At 47.7% G+C, this 14,144-nt stretch overlaps 1 protein-coding gene across 3 annotated transcripts in view; it reads left to right on the top strand.

Annotated features, from left to right (window-relative positions):
* Chd1l (chromodomain helicase DNA binding protein 1 like) overlaps positions 1 to 14,144 on the top strand; it is a 53,561-nt gene that overhangs the window by 35,990 nt on the left and 3,427 nt on the right. For 2 of the 3 annotated variants that reach the window (XM_036189277.1, XM_036189279.1), the window contains exons 16-20: positions 6,775 to 6,923; positions 8,154 to 8,317; positions 8,952 to 9,157; positions 10,232 to 10,330; positions 12,837 to 12,907. In XM_036189277.1, the coding sequence (XP_036045170.1) occupies positions 6,775 to 6,923; positions 8,154 to 8,317; positions 8,952 to 9,157; positions 10,232 to 10,330; positions 12,837 to 12,907 (689 nt within the window). Of the gene's footprint in view, positions 1 to 6,774; positions 6,924 to 8,153; positions 8,318 to 8,951; positions 9,158 to 10,231; positions 10,331 to 12,836; positions 12,908 to 14,144 lie in introns of those variants that run through there. The other variant, XM_036189278.1, reaches the window with a different exon arrangement.

Below are 14,144 nucleotides of genomic sequence, written 5' to 3'. Positions count from 1 at the left end.
TGTTCTCTTTAGTGATACACAGTGGTTTGAAGTCTCCTTTAATCGGCTGTGGCAATGCCCGTGCCAGCTTGCTTTAGAAAGTTCGTTTTTCTGACAGATGTCTTCCATCCTTTGACTCTCAGACTGTGGGTGTCTACCAGCCTGGTGTATTTCTTAGAGACAATGGATAACTTTTTAATTTAATTTGATTTTCCAGCTAGCCAGTCTGTGCTTCATCCTGGAGTTGAGCTCATTTGCGGTTCCGGTTGTTACTGAGATGATTACTCTTCCTGTAACTTGGCGGCGCTTTTGACTGCCATTTGTCCGTTACTGTCTTCTGGTAGTATGGGGGTATTGTTTACTCTGACAGATGTGAGGGAGTCCTTCCTAGCACTCCTTTCTTCAGCCATTGTTCTTCCATTCTTGTGCTTTTATGACAGAACCTCTTCCTTCCTCCTCGGTGACAGTATGCCTGCATCTTCTGCAGGGCCGGATTAGTGGTCATGAACTGCCTTAGTCTGTTCTTGACTTAAAGTGTCCTCCATTCTCCCCTCCCTGTGGGGTGTGTGTGTGTGTGTGTGTGTCTGTCTGTCTGTCTGTCTGTCTGTGTGGTGTTATGTGCATGTGTGGATGTGTGTGTGCATATCTGTGTGGTGTTATGTGCATGTGTGGATGTGTGTGTGCATATCTGTGTGGTGTTATGTGTATGTGTGGATGTGTGTGTGCATATCTGTGTGGTGTTATGTGCATGTGTGGATGTGTGCGCATATCTGTGTGGTGTTATGTGTATGTGTGGATGTGTGCGCATATCTGTGTGGTGTTATGTGCATGTGTGGATGTGTGTGCGCATATCTGTATGGTGTTATGTGCATGTGTGGATGTGTGTGCATATCTGTGTGGTGTTATGTGCATGTGTGGATGTGTGTGCATATCTGTGTGGTGTTATGTGCATGTGTGGATGTGTGCGCATATCTGTGTGGTGTTATGTGCATGTGTGGATGTGTGCGCATATCTGTGTGGTGTTATGTGTATGTGTGGATGTGTGTGTGGATGCTAGAAGAAGCATTAAGTGTCTTCCTGTTTCACCTTCATTCTTATTCCTTCAAGATAAGGTCTCTCTCTGAACTCAGAGATCACTTTTTTTTTTTCCTTTGAGACAGGGTTTCTCTGTGTAGCTTTGCACCTTTCCTGGAACTCGCTTTGTAGACCAGGCTGGCCTTGAACTCACAGAGATCTGCCTGGCTCTGCCTCCCGAGTGCTGGGATTAAAGGTGTGCGCCACCACCGCCCAGCCAGAGATCACGCTTTTTGTCTAGGCTGGCAACCAGCAAGACCCAGCAATTCCCTTCTCACTGTCCCCAACAGTGCTAGGGTTCCAGGTAGGCAGGGACTAAGCTTGTTTGTAAGTTCTGGGATCCCAATTCAGATCCCCATGCTTGAATGTAGTGTTTCTTTTTTTTTAAGATCTATTTATTTTTATTTCATGTGCTTGGGTGTCTGTACTTCATTTCATGTGCTTGTGAAGGCCAGTAAAGGGCATTGGATCCCCTGGAGCTGGGGTTACAGATGGCTGTGAGCTGCCATGTGGGTGCTGGGGATCGGACCTGGGTCTGCTGCAAGAACAGCAACTGCTTTTAACCCCTGAACCATCTCTCCAGCCCCTCCGATGTAGTGTTATTGACCTTGTCTGCCATCCTTGATATTCTTTCTGTTGGGTTGAGTCTTTTGGTTCTGCTGTGTTTTTATTTGATACATTGATGTTTTTGTTTCTAACATTTCTATTTGTTTTCTGTTTTCTTCTTCAAAAATCTCTTTCCTCCAAGAAAATTTGTTTTGATTCATAGTGCTGCTTTTTCATCCACTTTGAAACTTTTCCTCTGAGTTGCTGACTTTGCTCCCGGTCCGAATCCATCTGTTTGTTCCTGAGTGCGGTGGTAAGAGATTGCCTTGCTTCTTCACGTCTCTTGTCCTGTGTTCAGACTTCTCGGGCCAGACAGTAGTCGATGACTAATAGGTAGTTTCAGACTTTGATCTGCCAGCTGGCCTCAGAGTGTCAAACCCCAGGGTCATCTCAGCTGATGAGATCTGTCTTGGGCCACCAAGGGCAGGGCTGTCTCTTCCCGTCTCTTCGCAGGCTGAACCCGCCTTCTGCCACCGAGCTTCTGCTGTCGGTGTCTGGTCTTGATGCTTGCCGCAGCTGCATCCCAGGGCCTTCCCTCCCCTGGGCTGTGGCAGGCCACATCAAAACTCCCCTACCTGTGCAGGGTCCTTGATCTCAGACCCCGGGATTAGTTCCTTTTTCATCAGTAGAGTCTCAAGATGGCATTCTGGCTCCCACCTTCCAAGTCATCCAGTGTGACATAAAGGCCTTCCTCTCTGAGGCTGCCTGAGGGCTGGAGGAGTTACTGGCTGGCCAAAGCCTGCAGTTGGATTTGAGGCTCGTGAGAACTATGGCCTTGTCCCGAAGGTCCACTGGCTGACCTTCCGGAAGAGGTTTCTGCCCTCTCCCACTCTCCACGCTCCCTCACCTGCCGGACCTGCCCCACTGAGGCTCTGCTGGCTTTGCCTTCTCCTTGCTCCTTCCTGATGGGCTTTTGCTTCATGGATTTCCAGAGCTCCTCCTGGTCTCTCCCCTTCCTGTGACCCATCACACAGAGGTAACCTCTAGTCGGCTGTCTTACCCCAGAGTGAATGGCTTACCTTTGAGGGTTTTTTTTTTTAAGACTTGTTTATTTTTATTTTATGTGTGTGAGTGTCTTGCCTGCATGCATGTCTGTGCACCACATGCATCTAGTGCCTGAGGAGGTCCCAGGATGCCCTGGACCTGGCGTTATGGACGGTTGATAGCTGCCCTGTGGATGTTGGGAACTGAAGCAGGTCCTCTGCAGAAACAGCAGTTCTTATGTACTGAGCCATGGCCCAGCCCCGAGTGGTTACCTTCTCAATCCAACCTGCGCTGATACCCAGTGCAGGCCGTGCACTTGCTGTGTGGACATGGTTTTCTCCCCACCCTCTCCAATTTGGTCAGTGTTCTGAATTTTTGAACGTGAAATGTTTGTTTGTTTGTTTGTGGTCTTGTGTATCACCATGGAAGCTAAGGATCATTGGCGTTGAACTTCTGACCCTCCACATCCACCAGCCAGTGCTGGGATTATAGACATATGCTGGCTTGTGGGCACTAGGCATTGGATGCAGGACTTTGTGCATGCTGGCCAAGTACTCCACCAACTGAGCTATACATCCTTCGCTCACTGGACTGTTTTTGTGTAAAGGGTGCTCTCTGGTGTCTTGGCTGTTGTCACTGACTGTTTCCCTATACCAGCAGCGACAGGAAGTCAGGGTTTCTAGCTCATCTACCTTCTGCCTGAGAACTGGGCCCTTATAAAACAGTGCATCCTGCTTTAGGTGGCAGGTAGGCTGGGCACACAGCATCAGCTTTTGCATCCCTCTTTGTTTATCTGGAAGCTGCTTTTGCATCACTTGCTTCCTCTTTCCCTTTGCTGTAACATGGTGAGAAGGGGAAAGTTATCCCACACCCCGACACAAACACACAGCATGGTGCCCTCCAAAATGTCTGGTGCCCTCCAAAATGTCTGGTGCCTTCCAAAATGTCTGGCTACACCTGCTTTCTAGTCCCTTTCCCTCCCTTAGTGGTCGCTGCTCCGGTGCCCTGGTCTCAGCCCGTCCTCACTACCTCTGTCAGATACTGTCAGATACTGCTGGAGTCCGGCTGCTTGCTTGCCTGTTGGTGTCTGGCATTCCAGTAGTGTGGCGCTGGAGCTGGCACCGTTGCTTTGGATGCCCGTTTCTCTGTTCTCTTGCAAATGGGGGTTTATAGTTTTTCCTGACTCTTCATTTCATAGTAGGCATGGACTGCTGAGATTTCATGGGATAGATGGAGAAGTTGGAATTGGGGCAACTGGTCACTTCAGGTGACACCGCTCTTTGACTTGTCATGTTTATCTTTAAATTCCACATGATAGCATCCCATATTCTCCAAGATGCTTTCTGTTCTCCGTTTTAATTGCATTCTGCTGTCATTTCAAGGGCGTGATATGATCCCTGCTTCTTCTCTGAGAACATTTGTTATCCGTTTAGATGTATATTACAGGAAGGACATTTGTTACATTTTTAAAAAGATTCTCTGCTTTTTTTTTCCAGTTGCTTTTCTTTCTCCTCTTATTTATTTATTTATTTTTGAATTTTGTTTTGGAATCTTTTGTTCTTAATGGTAGTCTTCTAGAAATGCCTGGTGTCCCGAGGCTAACAGGCAGTTCTGCTGGGAGCGGATAGGTGCTCCTGGGGCCTCTCTCCAGCGCTGGACTTGGTGAACTAGGTTTTGTCCCGAGGGAGCCATCCTCATACTCACGTTTGAAACCTTTAACTGGCCAGTCGCAGAGACAAATTCTCCAGTATCGTCCATGGAAGAGCGGAGAAGGGGTTGAAAGGAACTCACTGGTTTAAGCTGAAAAGAAGGGTGATCGGAGGTTGTGTGTTTCCAGGGTTTGGGGGTGCAGATATTCTCTTAGGCCCTGCCTGGGGTACTCTGCTCTTGAGAAGCCTAAGCTTCTGTTGGGAGGGTCTGTTCTCATGGTGAACTTGGCCGAGTTATGCCCCGCTTCTATGGCTGCTGTTTATCTGTTTCCCACCAGCCACTCCACATTCTCCGGAGAGTGGGGGCTTGCCCACTTACCTTTGCTTCAAATATCTTCCTTCAAATCCCGTTACTGTCATTGAGAGGTTTCAGGTGGTGGTGCGGGGGTGGATGCGTGTGGCCATATTTTTAAGTTATATTTGATTACCTTAAATACCAAAGCTTGCATCCATTTCTCCTCTCAGATTAATTTCAACTTATTTTTTCAACATTTGCAGAAGAAAATAAAATTGCCGTGTTTTCAGAAAGATCATTGCACTTCTAAGTCAATCTGACTGCTAAAAAAATACGTATTTTTAGGCAGGCCAACTGCCAGGAAGAAAGAAAAAATTCCCCCGTAGAATTAACATTTGGAAACTTGTCTTTGATGAATGGGTCTAGGCTCCCTGGGTGGCAGCTGACTGAACTGGCAGGGTGTACGTGAGGGTCTAGGGCAGTGGTTCTCAACCTTCCTAACGCTGCGACCTTTAATACAGTTCCTCATGGTGTGGGGACCCCAACCATAACATTGTTTTTGTTGCTACTTCCTAACTGATTTTGCTGCTGTTATGAATTGTAAGTATCTGATATAGAGGATATTTGATGTGCAACCCCTTGGGGAAGGGTTGCCACCCACAGGTTGAGAACCACTGGTCTAGGGTATGGTTTCAGCCTCCCCTTGGCTGCAAAGTGAGGGAGCATGATTGAAATAATAGCATCAGTGGATAGGAAAGACTAGTTGTTAGCACAACTCCCGTGAAAACCCCAAACACGATTGGTTTATCTTGAATGCCAGGGTTTTTGAAACGCACATTTATGTTAAAATTTCATGGTGTATGTAGCTACATATGTCGATGGTGTTTTGACACTTCTCAGATCTCTATTTTCTTTTCCACTTGTTGATAGAGCATCTCATTGAAAGCCCCCTGCTGATTTAATTAGCAAATGCCAATTAGAATTACAGCTGGTTAGAGTTTGGTACAAGTGTGAAGCAATTGATCTCCTGGGAATGAAAATGTTTTGCTTTCATACTCTCCAGAGAAAACATACTTACAGCTGACTTCACAATGCTCTGAAAACACATTCCTTGGTAACGTGTGCTCTTAAGCGCGCTCAGTTTCTGGTCATTCTCGTTTGTTTGTGGGTGCTGATCACAGATGCTTCTCACTTGGTTCCTGATCTGGGCTGTTCACCCGGCCTCACTGAGCCTCTGTCTTTATCAGCGAATGGCCTTATAAATGTGTGCTTTCCAGTTCTCAGCACCCATGTTGGGTAACTGACAACCGTGTGTAGCTTCAGCTAGCTCTGGGGGGTTTGACACTCTCTTCTGGCGCCCACAGGTGCCGTACTCGCATGTACAAACCCACACCCACACACATACGTGGATGCACATAATTCACCATAAAAATAAAACCCTCAAAAACAAAACCAAGAGATCACACAGCATGAGTGCTCGTCAAGAATGTTTTCTGGGATTGGGGATTTAGCTCAGTGGTAGAGTGCTTGCCTACCAAGCACAAGGCCCTGGGTTCGAACCTCAGCTCAAAAAAAAAAAAAAAAAGATTGAATAAAGCACTCTGGCCTCAGAATCAGAATCCTCCTTCCTCGTTCAGCAGCGGGAACCGAGGAGTCCTCCATCCATGTGCAGGCTCAGTCAACCAGGGAGCAGGGGAGAGCCAGGAAGGTGCAGCGTGGGAGCTGCAGCATTGTAAATGCAGGGATTGTTTCTGTGACGCTTCATTTTCTCAAACGATGTGCCATTTGTTTCTTTAATATAGGAAAGCGGGAGCGGGCTGAATATTAAAGTGTGCTTGTCATTACAAAGTGGGATTTATTGTGGAGTCTTCAAGTCAGTGAGATTTGTGCTGAGGAGCAGAATGGGAATAATGCGTGGCTGAAGACTCAGCAGGGTGAAGGGATTCTCCAGTCATGGGTCATCAAGGATGGGTCACCCGGGTTATGAACCATGTTCTGTCCTATGAAAAGAGGACGCACAGGACTCCAAAGGTGTTCCTGACAAGAATGAAGTGTTGTTATGGCAGGCTGGGCTTGGCTCATTTTTTGAATATGGGCCATTTCCTTGTTCATCTTTGTAGCTGCTTTGAATGGCATGAATTCGTCTTCCTGTGTCTGACATTGCTTTCTTTGGTTTTGTGTTCTTAGAAGACCATATGTACTTATTTGAAGGTAAAGATTATTCTAAAGAGCCCAGCAAGGAAGACAGAAAGTCATTTGAACAGCTGGTGAATCTTCAGAAAACTCTTCTAGAGAAACCGAGTCATGGGGGCCGCACCCTCCGCAATAAAGGCAGCGTAAGCCACATCGCATTTTTATAGAGCCATAAACTCTTCCAAACTGTTACCCTAACACAGCAGAGAGACCCAGATGCTGGGTCACTTTGTTCTCTGAGGATGGGCTGTTAAGACACAAGTATGTGTTGACCGACTATAACAAGTGAACTGAACTTTGTGTGAAATGTTCTAGAAGTACTGGTCAGGCCGGAGAGAGCTGAAGAGATGGCTCCCTGGTTAGGAACCATCTCTGTTCTCAAGGGGACCCAGGTTCCAACACCTGCGCAGCAGCTTACATTCTTGTGTAACTCCAGTTCTGGGGGAGCAAACACTCTTCTGACCTCCTGCACACACGGTGCACATACATATATGCAAGTAAAGCACTCATACACATAAAACATAAGATAAATAAATCTTTAAAAGACTTCAAGGGACTGGCAAGATGGTTCAGTAGGGAGAGCCATTGCTGTGTAAGCCTGACAGAGTTGGACTCCCAGAACCCATGGTAGGAGGGGAGAACTGACCTCCACACTTATGCCATGACGGTTTCTCTGTCTCTCTCTCTCACACACACAAATAATAAATACAACAAAAACTTATTTCAAAAAAAGCATTAAGAAATGGAGCATAGTGGTACATCCCTGTAATCCCAGTACTTGGGGACGGGAGGCAGGAGGTTCAGTAGTTCAAGACCAGACTAGCTCCATACCAATTTCAAGGCTAGCCTGGGCTACATGAGACCCTGTCTCCAAACATACATTAAGAAGATAAGTATATTATGACTTCATGTGAGTAAAAGCATCTCTTGGTCCTCTAAGCCACCCCTGTAGGGATCACATTGTTACAAGAAAATACCATGTATGAGGCTGCTAAAACTGACCTGTTTCAAAGGGGATCCTATGATGCATTTGCAGAAAGAGTTGCATTAAAATTGTTTAAGCTAAAAATGGCTTCCCACCAGCTATGACTTCAATTAAGAAAGAAAGGTTATCTGGAGGTACCTTGTTCCCCATGAAGTGATTGTGAATGCCTCTGCCAGCCTCAGCCATGCATCGGCTGAGTCTAGTGGCCAGTGGCCTATGAGGTGTCACGTGAACCAGCAAATCACAGTGACTTACAGTCAGGCCCAGCAGCACACAGGCAGTGTGGAGATGTGGTGTTTCTCTTGCTTCTGCAGAGGGCTTTAGGTGAAGCTTGTGGAGGAGCAGGCAGGCCCTGGCCTTCCTGACTGTGGGTCTTCATCTCCCTAAGGTTCTGATCCCAGGCCTGGCAGAAGGGCCCATCAAAAGAAAGAAGATTCTGAGCCCCGAAGAGCTAGAGGACAGACAGAAGAAAAGACAGGAGGCAGCAGCCAAGAGAAAGAGACTGATGGAGGAGAGGAAGAAGGCCAAGGAGGAGGCTGAACACAGGAAGAAGTAAGTGTGTCTGCAGTATACCGGGTGGGGGCGGGGGGGGGGGGACGGGGACACACACACGGACGGTTCCTGTTGCTAAGGTCTTGGGTAGTGAGTCCACAGCTGACATGGCTTTAAAGCCGGCAACCTGTGATCACTCCGGCAGTTCTTCCTGGAGTCAGAGTGTATTTTGAAAGAGTAAGTTTTTACATTTAGTCCTCAGGGCCAAGGTGAAGATTCATTCTGTTAAACAAGAATTTATTATTTATTTGTCGTGTGTGTGTGTGTGTGTGTGTGTGTGTGTGTGTGTGTGTGTGTGTGTGTGTGTTTTCGGGCTCTGAAGCAAAGCACCCTTACCTCTGCTGGGCCATCTCATTGGCCCTGAAACAGGATTTTAAAAGATTTTATTGTAGCTGTGTGATGAGGAGTCATTTATTTGAACAGTCCATTTCAGGTGTGTCCTTACAAACAGACATTTAGTGGCTTCTTGTGCTAAGTGTAGTCGGGAGGCGGTTAGGCCAGTCAGAAATGTGGTTATTTACACCTAAGTAGAAAACTTGGCTAGGGAGAGGTGCCGTTCACAGTTCCACTTGTCACTGCCCGTGAGTGGACGCCCAAGGGCTCATTAACTGCCTCCCTCTCTGGTCTGGTGAAGGATGGCCTGGTGGGAATCCAACAGCTACCAGTCCTGCTGCCTGCCCTCGGAGGACAGCGAGCTCGAGGACCTTGAGGACGGAGAAGATGAGACTTCTGGCGAGCTCGATGCTGATGGCCTAGACTCAACCTCCATCAAGTATGTTAGCGGTGATGTCACCCACCCGCAGGCTGGTGCAGAGGATGCTGTCATTGTGCACTGTGTAGGTACGACACGTGGGCTGGGGCCCTGGGGATGTCTTGTCTCTGTGATAACCAAGAAGTTAGAAGGATAAGGTGAATGTGACCCAAGATTGATGATCCCAGTGCAGCATCCATTTGGTCGAGGGGTGTGGCTTTTAGCCGTGAGACTTGACGCTGTCCCTTACTGGGTTGAATTATCCAACCTCCTTGGGCCGAAACTTCCTTACTCATGTGAGCTATTGATATCAGCTTTATCCTCTGCACAGCATATTCAAGAGGGTGAAATGAGGTGACATTTGGAAAATAAATACATCCCGTGGATTTGGAAAAACAAAACTCCAAGAGCGCTCTTCCTTGAGACCATCACACTTTTACTTCCTTCACCTGGAATCTTCCTTCCCCAGCAACCACGCTGAGCGCCTTGCAGATGTCTGCTTCTCAGAGCGCTCTTCCCTGGCCCTGGGCAAGGCAGCCCCCATCATTATTTCCATCTTATTCCATCCGGTTGTCCTGTGTCGAGCGTTGTGTCACCTAACGTGATAACGTGTGTTTGTTTGTTTGACTACCTCATTGCGTTAGACAATTAGCACTTCATGGAGCAGAGACTTTTGGTTTTGTTGTTCACTGGTATAAGCCTGGTGCTCAGAACGGTGCTTGACATGTAAGATATATGAGCCAATCTGTGTAGAATAAAGGAGTATAAATACAAGGTTTAACCAGCGGCGTTAGTTCCCGCTTGAACTGAGCCCTGCTTTTCCTCCTCCTCCTCCTCCTCCCTGTGTGTGGGAGTGTGCACTGTGGCCTTCCCAGCGCCCACTCCATTCTGCTCGTCTACTCTGTATTCTGCACCCCAATCTGACCTCCAGCCGTTACGGAGGCACCAGAGCTTCTGCTCTTTCGGAACATTCAGTTTCTGAGATTCTTGTCTTGACCCTTCCTGGCACAATGGCCAAGCCTATCTTCCAGAATATTCATAGGAGATTAGACAGAGCCTTCTCTCAGAAGTCGTTCCCCCACAAGCCTGTTTGTGCGCCTTTGGTTTTCTGAGTTGTAGACTGGACTGCCTGCTGTAGACAGAAACTTTCTCTCTCCTGTTAGATGATTCTGGCCGCTGGGGCAGAGGTGGCTTATTCACAGCTCTGGAAGCACGATCAGCCGAACCAAGGAAAGTTTATGAGCTGGCTGGGAAAATGAAAGGTAAGAGACGGAGCGGGTCAAGGGCAGCATGGGACAGGAGAGGACACTTGGAACCCTGCATCGGATGGCTTAGCAGGCACCGCAGGACAGAGAAGAGCCAGCTGGAGCCTGGCTTCAGGATGGTGCCACTGTCACTCGGAGGCAGATCTCCCTTGGTGTCTATGCTCTCGTCCCTAATTTATAGCTAACTTTCCCCACCTTCTTTGGGGTGGTAATAAGGAGAGTGGATTCAAGTGTTCTCCCTGAAGACCGTGTCCCTCTTCACCCAACTGACCATCCCCAAAGAGGAATTCCATACCTAGTGGAGACGCTTGTAAACTGCTCAGGACAGCTCGGGAAAGAAGATGTCTTTTGAGGTCACCACAGCCAGGACTACCACACTCCCTGAAGGCAGAAGAAGTAAGGTTGTCTGAGGACAGGGAGGCTTGTTGAATAGTGTTAGCCGTTGGCACCAGGACAGGAAAAGGCATTTTCTTTTAAGTGCAGCAGTCACGGCATGGTAGGAGGAGTGAAGGCTTCTGTGCTCTCTCCGGAGGTGGCTGAGAGGGCGAGGGCTCTAGTAGGAGGATCGGACACCTGCCAGAGTTCGGAGTCTGGGGCTAGCTCATGCGTCTGCACGCCCAGTTCTGTAGGGTGGGAAGGAAGGGGTGTACAGACAGAGCGAACACCAGCTCTTAATGACACGGGCTGTTGAGAGAAGTCGTTCCAGATCATCTGATCTGGCAGTTGGAAAAGCAAAGAACCTGGGAGAGTGGAATGAGAGGCGTGGATGGAGGAGGCCCTGTGTGAAGTCTGGGTTGTAATCATGAGGAAGAAATGAGGTCACAGAGGGTGGAGCCTGGGGAACATCCATGTAGTCCCTGAGGCAGGAAGAGGGAACAGATTGTTAGAAGAGGGAACTTGAGAATGTAGATTTTGATGTGAAGGTTGAGTACACCTTATCTAAAATGCTTAGGACCACAAGTGTTTTAAAGTTCAGATTTCTAAAAGAAATTGGAATATTTGCATTTATATTATGAGTCCATGGGGTTGGGATCTGAGTCTAAATATAAGATTCATTTATGTTTGTTTCATATGCATCTAATAAGCAACATGAAGGTAATCTCATACAATATTTTAAATGCACCCATCACATGAGGTCAGGTGGGCAACTTTCTACTTTGGTATCATGTGAGAATCTCAGTTCAAAACTCAGATGTTGGTGCATTTTGAATTTTGGATTTCTAATTAGAGATACCCACTTTGTACAAGAAAAGAGAGGGTGTGAAGAAGGCAGAGAGATTCACAATATCGAGACACTGAAGTAAGAGTGAGAATTGGGACTAGCCACTGGATCTCACCCTTATCAGTGGCCACATTCCCTTGAACGTTTGGAGGAGCATGGAGACTCCATTGTGTCTGCACAGACTTACAGTGTGATGGCCAGTGGACCTCGAGATGGACTGTGCCGTCATCTCTGAAGAGGGATTGGCCTAGGGCCCAGCAGAGTAGATGAGCCTTCGCTAGAGCTACCAGGGACAGCTCAGGAGGGTGAGCACATTCCCTCAGCTCTGGAAAGATGAGGTTGAACTCAAATTGTTGGAGAGAGTGGCAGGAGAATCTCCAAGAGTCTTCTTTTTTATGTCTTTGTCACACCGTTCCCAACACCCAATGACTGAAGAAGGATCTAGGCAGTTACACAGCCCCACACCGCCCAGGGTAGAGCCGCTGTCCAAGGAGGAGAGGAAAGTTTCATTTTAAAAGGAAGCTTAGCCCCATCGTAGAGACCATCTTGAGGTAGTCTGCTGATGTGGGAAATCTGATTGAGAGGATGGTATAGCAGGGCTTCAGGTGTTTAAGAATGCCTTAACAGATTAGGGTGTGTGGGATGTTTATCATTTTTGTTTCATCATTTTTGTTTGAACAGAAAATATAAACTGGGTCTGTAGAGCCCAGAACTAAATTGGCCCATTTGTCTAGATCAACAGCTTGATCTGATTTGGATGATAGGGAAATATCTAGATAGAAATAGTGGAGTGCAGCCTTTGAGTGACTTAAGACAAACAGGAGACTCGTGAGGAATCTCAGGCTCAGAACTCACCTGCCCTATTCCTCTGCCTTTTGGAGTCACCGTGGTGGTCACGGGGCACTAGGCTGGTAACAACGTATGAGGACCGCTGAGTTTGGGGAACATGAAATTGCAGAAGGCAGTAGCTGAGTGCCGGGCTAAGTGAGGACAGGTCAGGAGACAGAAAACAGCTAGGAAAAATTCAGGGGGGGGAGGGAGTGCAAAACCTATCTGGAGCAAGCCATGGCGGCCCACGCCTAAAGTCCTGGCACTGGGGAAGTCAAGGCAGGAGGATTGCTGTGAGTTCAAAGATAGCCTGAGCTACAGAGTGAGATCGTTATTTCAAAAGGCAAGAAAATAACAGAAATGTGATTGGATTGAGAAAGTGAACACATAAGCAAGATTCAGCATAGCCCTTCAGCGAACTTAATGGTCTTTTGTCTCTCTTTAAAACCTCAGACTTGACTTTGGGAGGTGTCCTTTTATTTCCTATTGATGATAAAGAGTCACGAGGCAAAGGACAAGATTCGGTAAGTAGGAAACTATCACTATCAGAACCAAAGCTTGGCTCATAACAGCTTCCCTTAAGCCTCTCCTGTCCTGTCGTCCCCCCCTGTCCCCCTCCCCCTTACCCCCAGTGTTTACTGCCCAGCCTCTAGCAGCCCAGTAGCTTCTTAGAGCTGCCACACTGTGGCATAGACCGGGTGGCTTCAGCCTTGGAAGGCTTCAGCCCTTGAGAGGGCTGCTAGAGACTGCATGACCTCATGGGGCAACGCTGCGTTTGGCCTTTCTTCTCAGCTTGTACGTGACCAGCCACCTCCTCATTGTGTTCTCCCATGTCTTTCTTCTGTGTATGCACATCTTGGATGTCTGTGTGTGTGTGTGTGTGTGTGTGTGTGTGTGCGCGCGCGCGCGCGCGCGCGCACATGCTTGCCTGTGCCCATGTGTATTGGTTTAGAGGACAACTTGCAGGTGTCCTCTCTTTCCAACATGTGGGTCTTAAGGGTCAAACTGTGGTCATAGGCCTGGCCACCAGCCCCTTCTGTGTCTGTTCATTCTTCTTATCGTTAGTGGTCCACACAGTGCTGGCTCATAGAATATGCTCAAAAACATTTCCTGAGTAGAATAAGAAATATTCTTATGATGCAAGATTCTGAAGGTTCATCATTTGTGTTTATACAAGAACTGTGTGTGAAGGATTATACTTTCCAGCCGGCGGAACACAGGAAGCAGCCCACACCTCCCCTGCTTTGCATCTTGAGTATTTCCTGTGTGCCTATCATTTGGAGTATCTGTAGTGAGTTCTATTTTTACCACATCCACCTGATTGTCTCTGAGGCCCAAATCCATATGTGAATTTTAAGCCAGATCATTGCTATCTTAGAAAAGAGTTAGAAACTGAGGCCAAGAGAAGCTCACACTCAAAATTTCTAAAATGCTGCACAAAGTGTGCGGAGGGGGATTTTGTGTCTGTGCACAAGAACAACATCCAGACACTCAAGCTGGCAGCTGTGAATGTGGCGGTGGCAGGTCACTGGCCCAGCCTGCACCGGGCCTGAGTTTAATCCCCAGGAGTTTAATCCCCAGGATTGCTTTTAAAGAAAGCAGGGTGCTCACAGTGAAGAGCAGCATGCCTGGGTGGGACCTATTGCTTTGCCTCAGCAGTTCCCTTGAGGACCTCTTGGGGGGGTGTTGGAGGCACCGTCTTCACAGGCTGTTAGGACAGAGATGGATAACTCTGTCCTGGGGGGTGTGGAGCTGATGAGT

Source organism: Onychomys torridus, chromosome 6, assembly GCF_903995425.1.
Source record: "Onychomys torridus chromosome 6, mOncTor1.1, whole genome shotgun sequence".
Lineage (NCBI taxonomy): Eukaryota > Metazoa > Chordata > Mammalia > Rodentia > Cricetidae > Onychomys > Onychomys torridus.
This window is presented reverse-complemented; position numbering and strand designations above follow the sequence as displayed.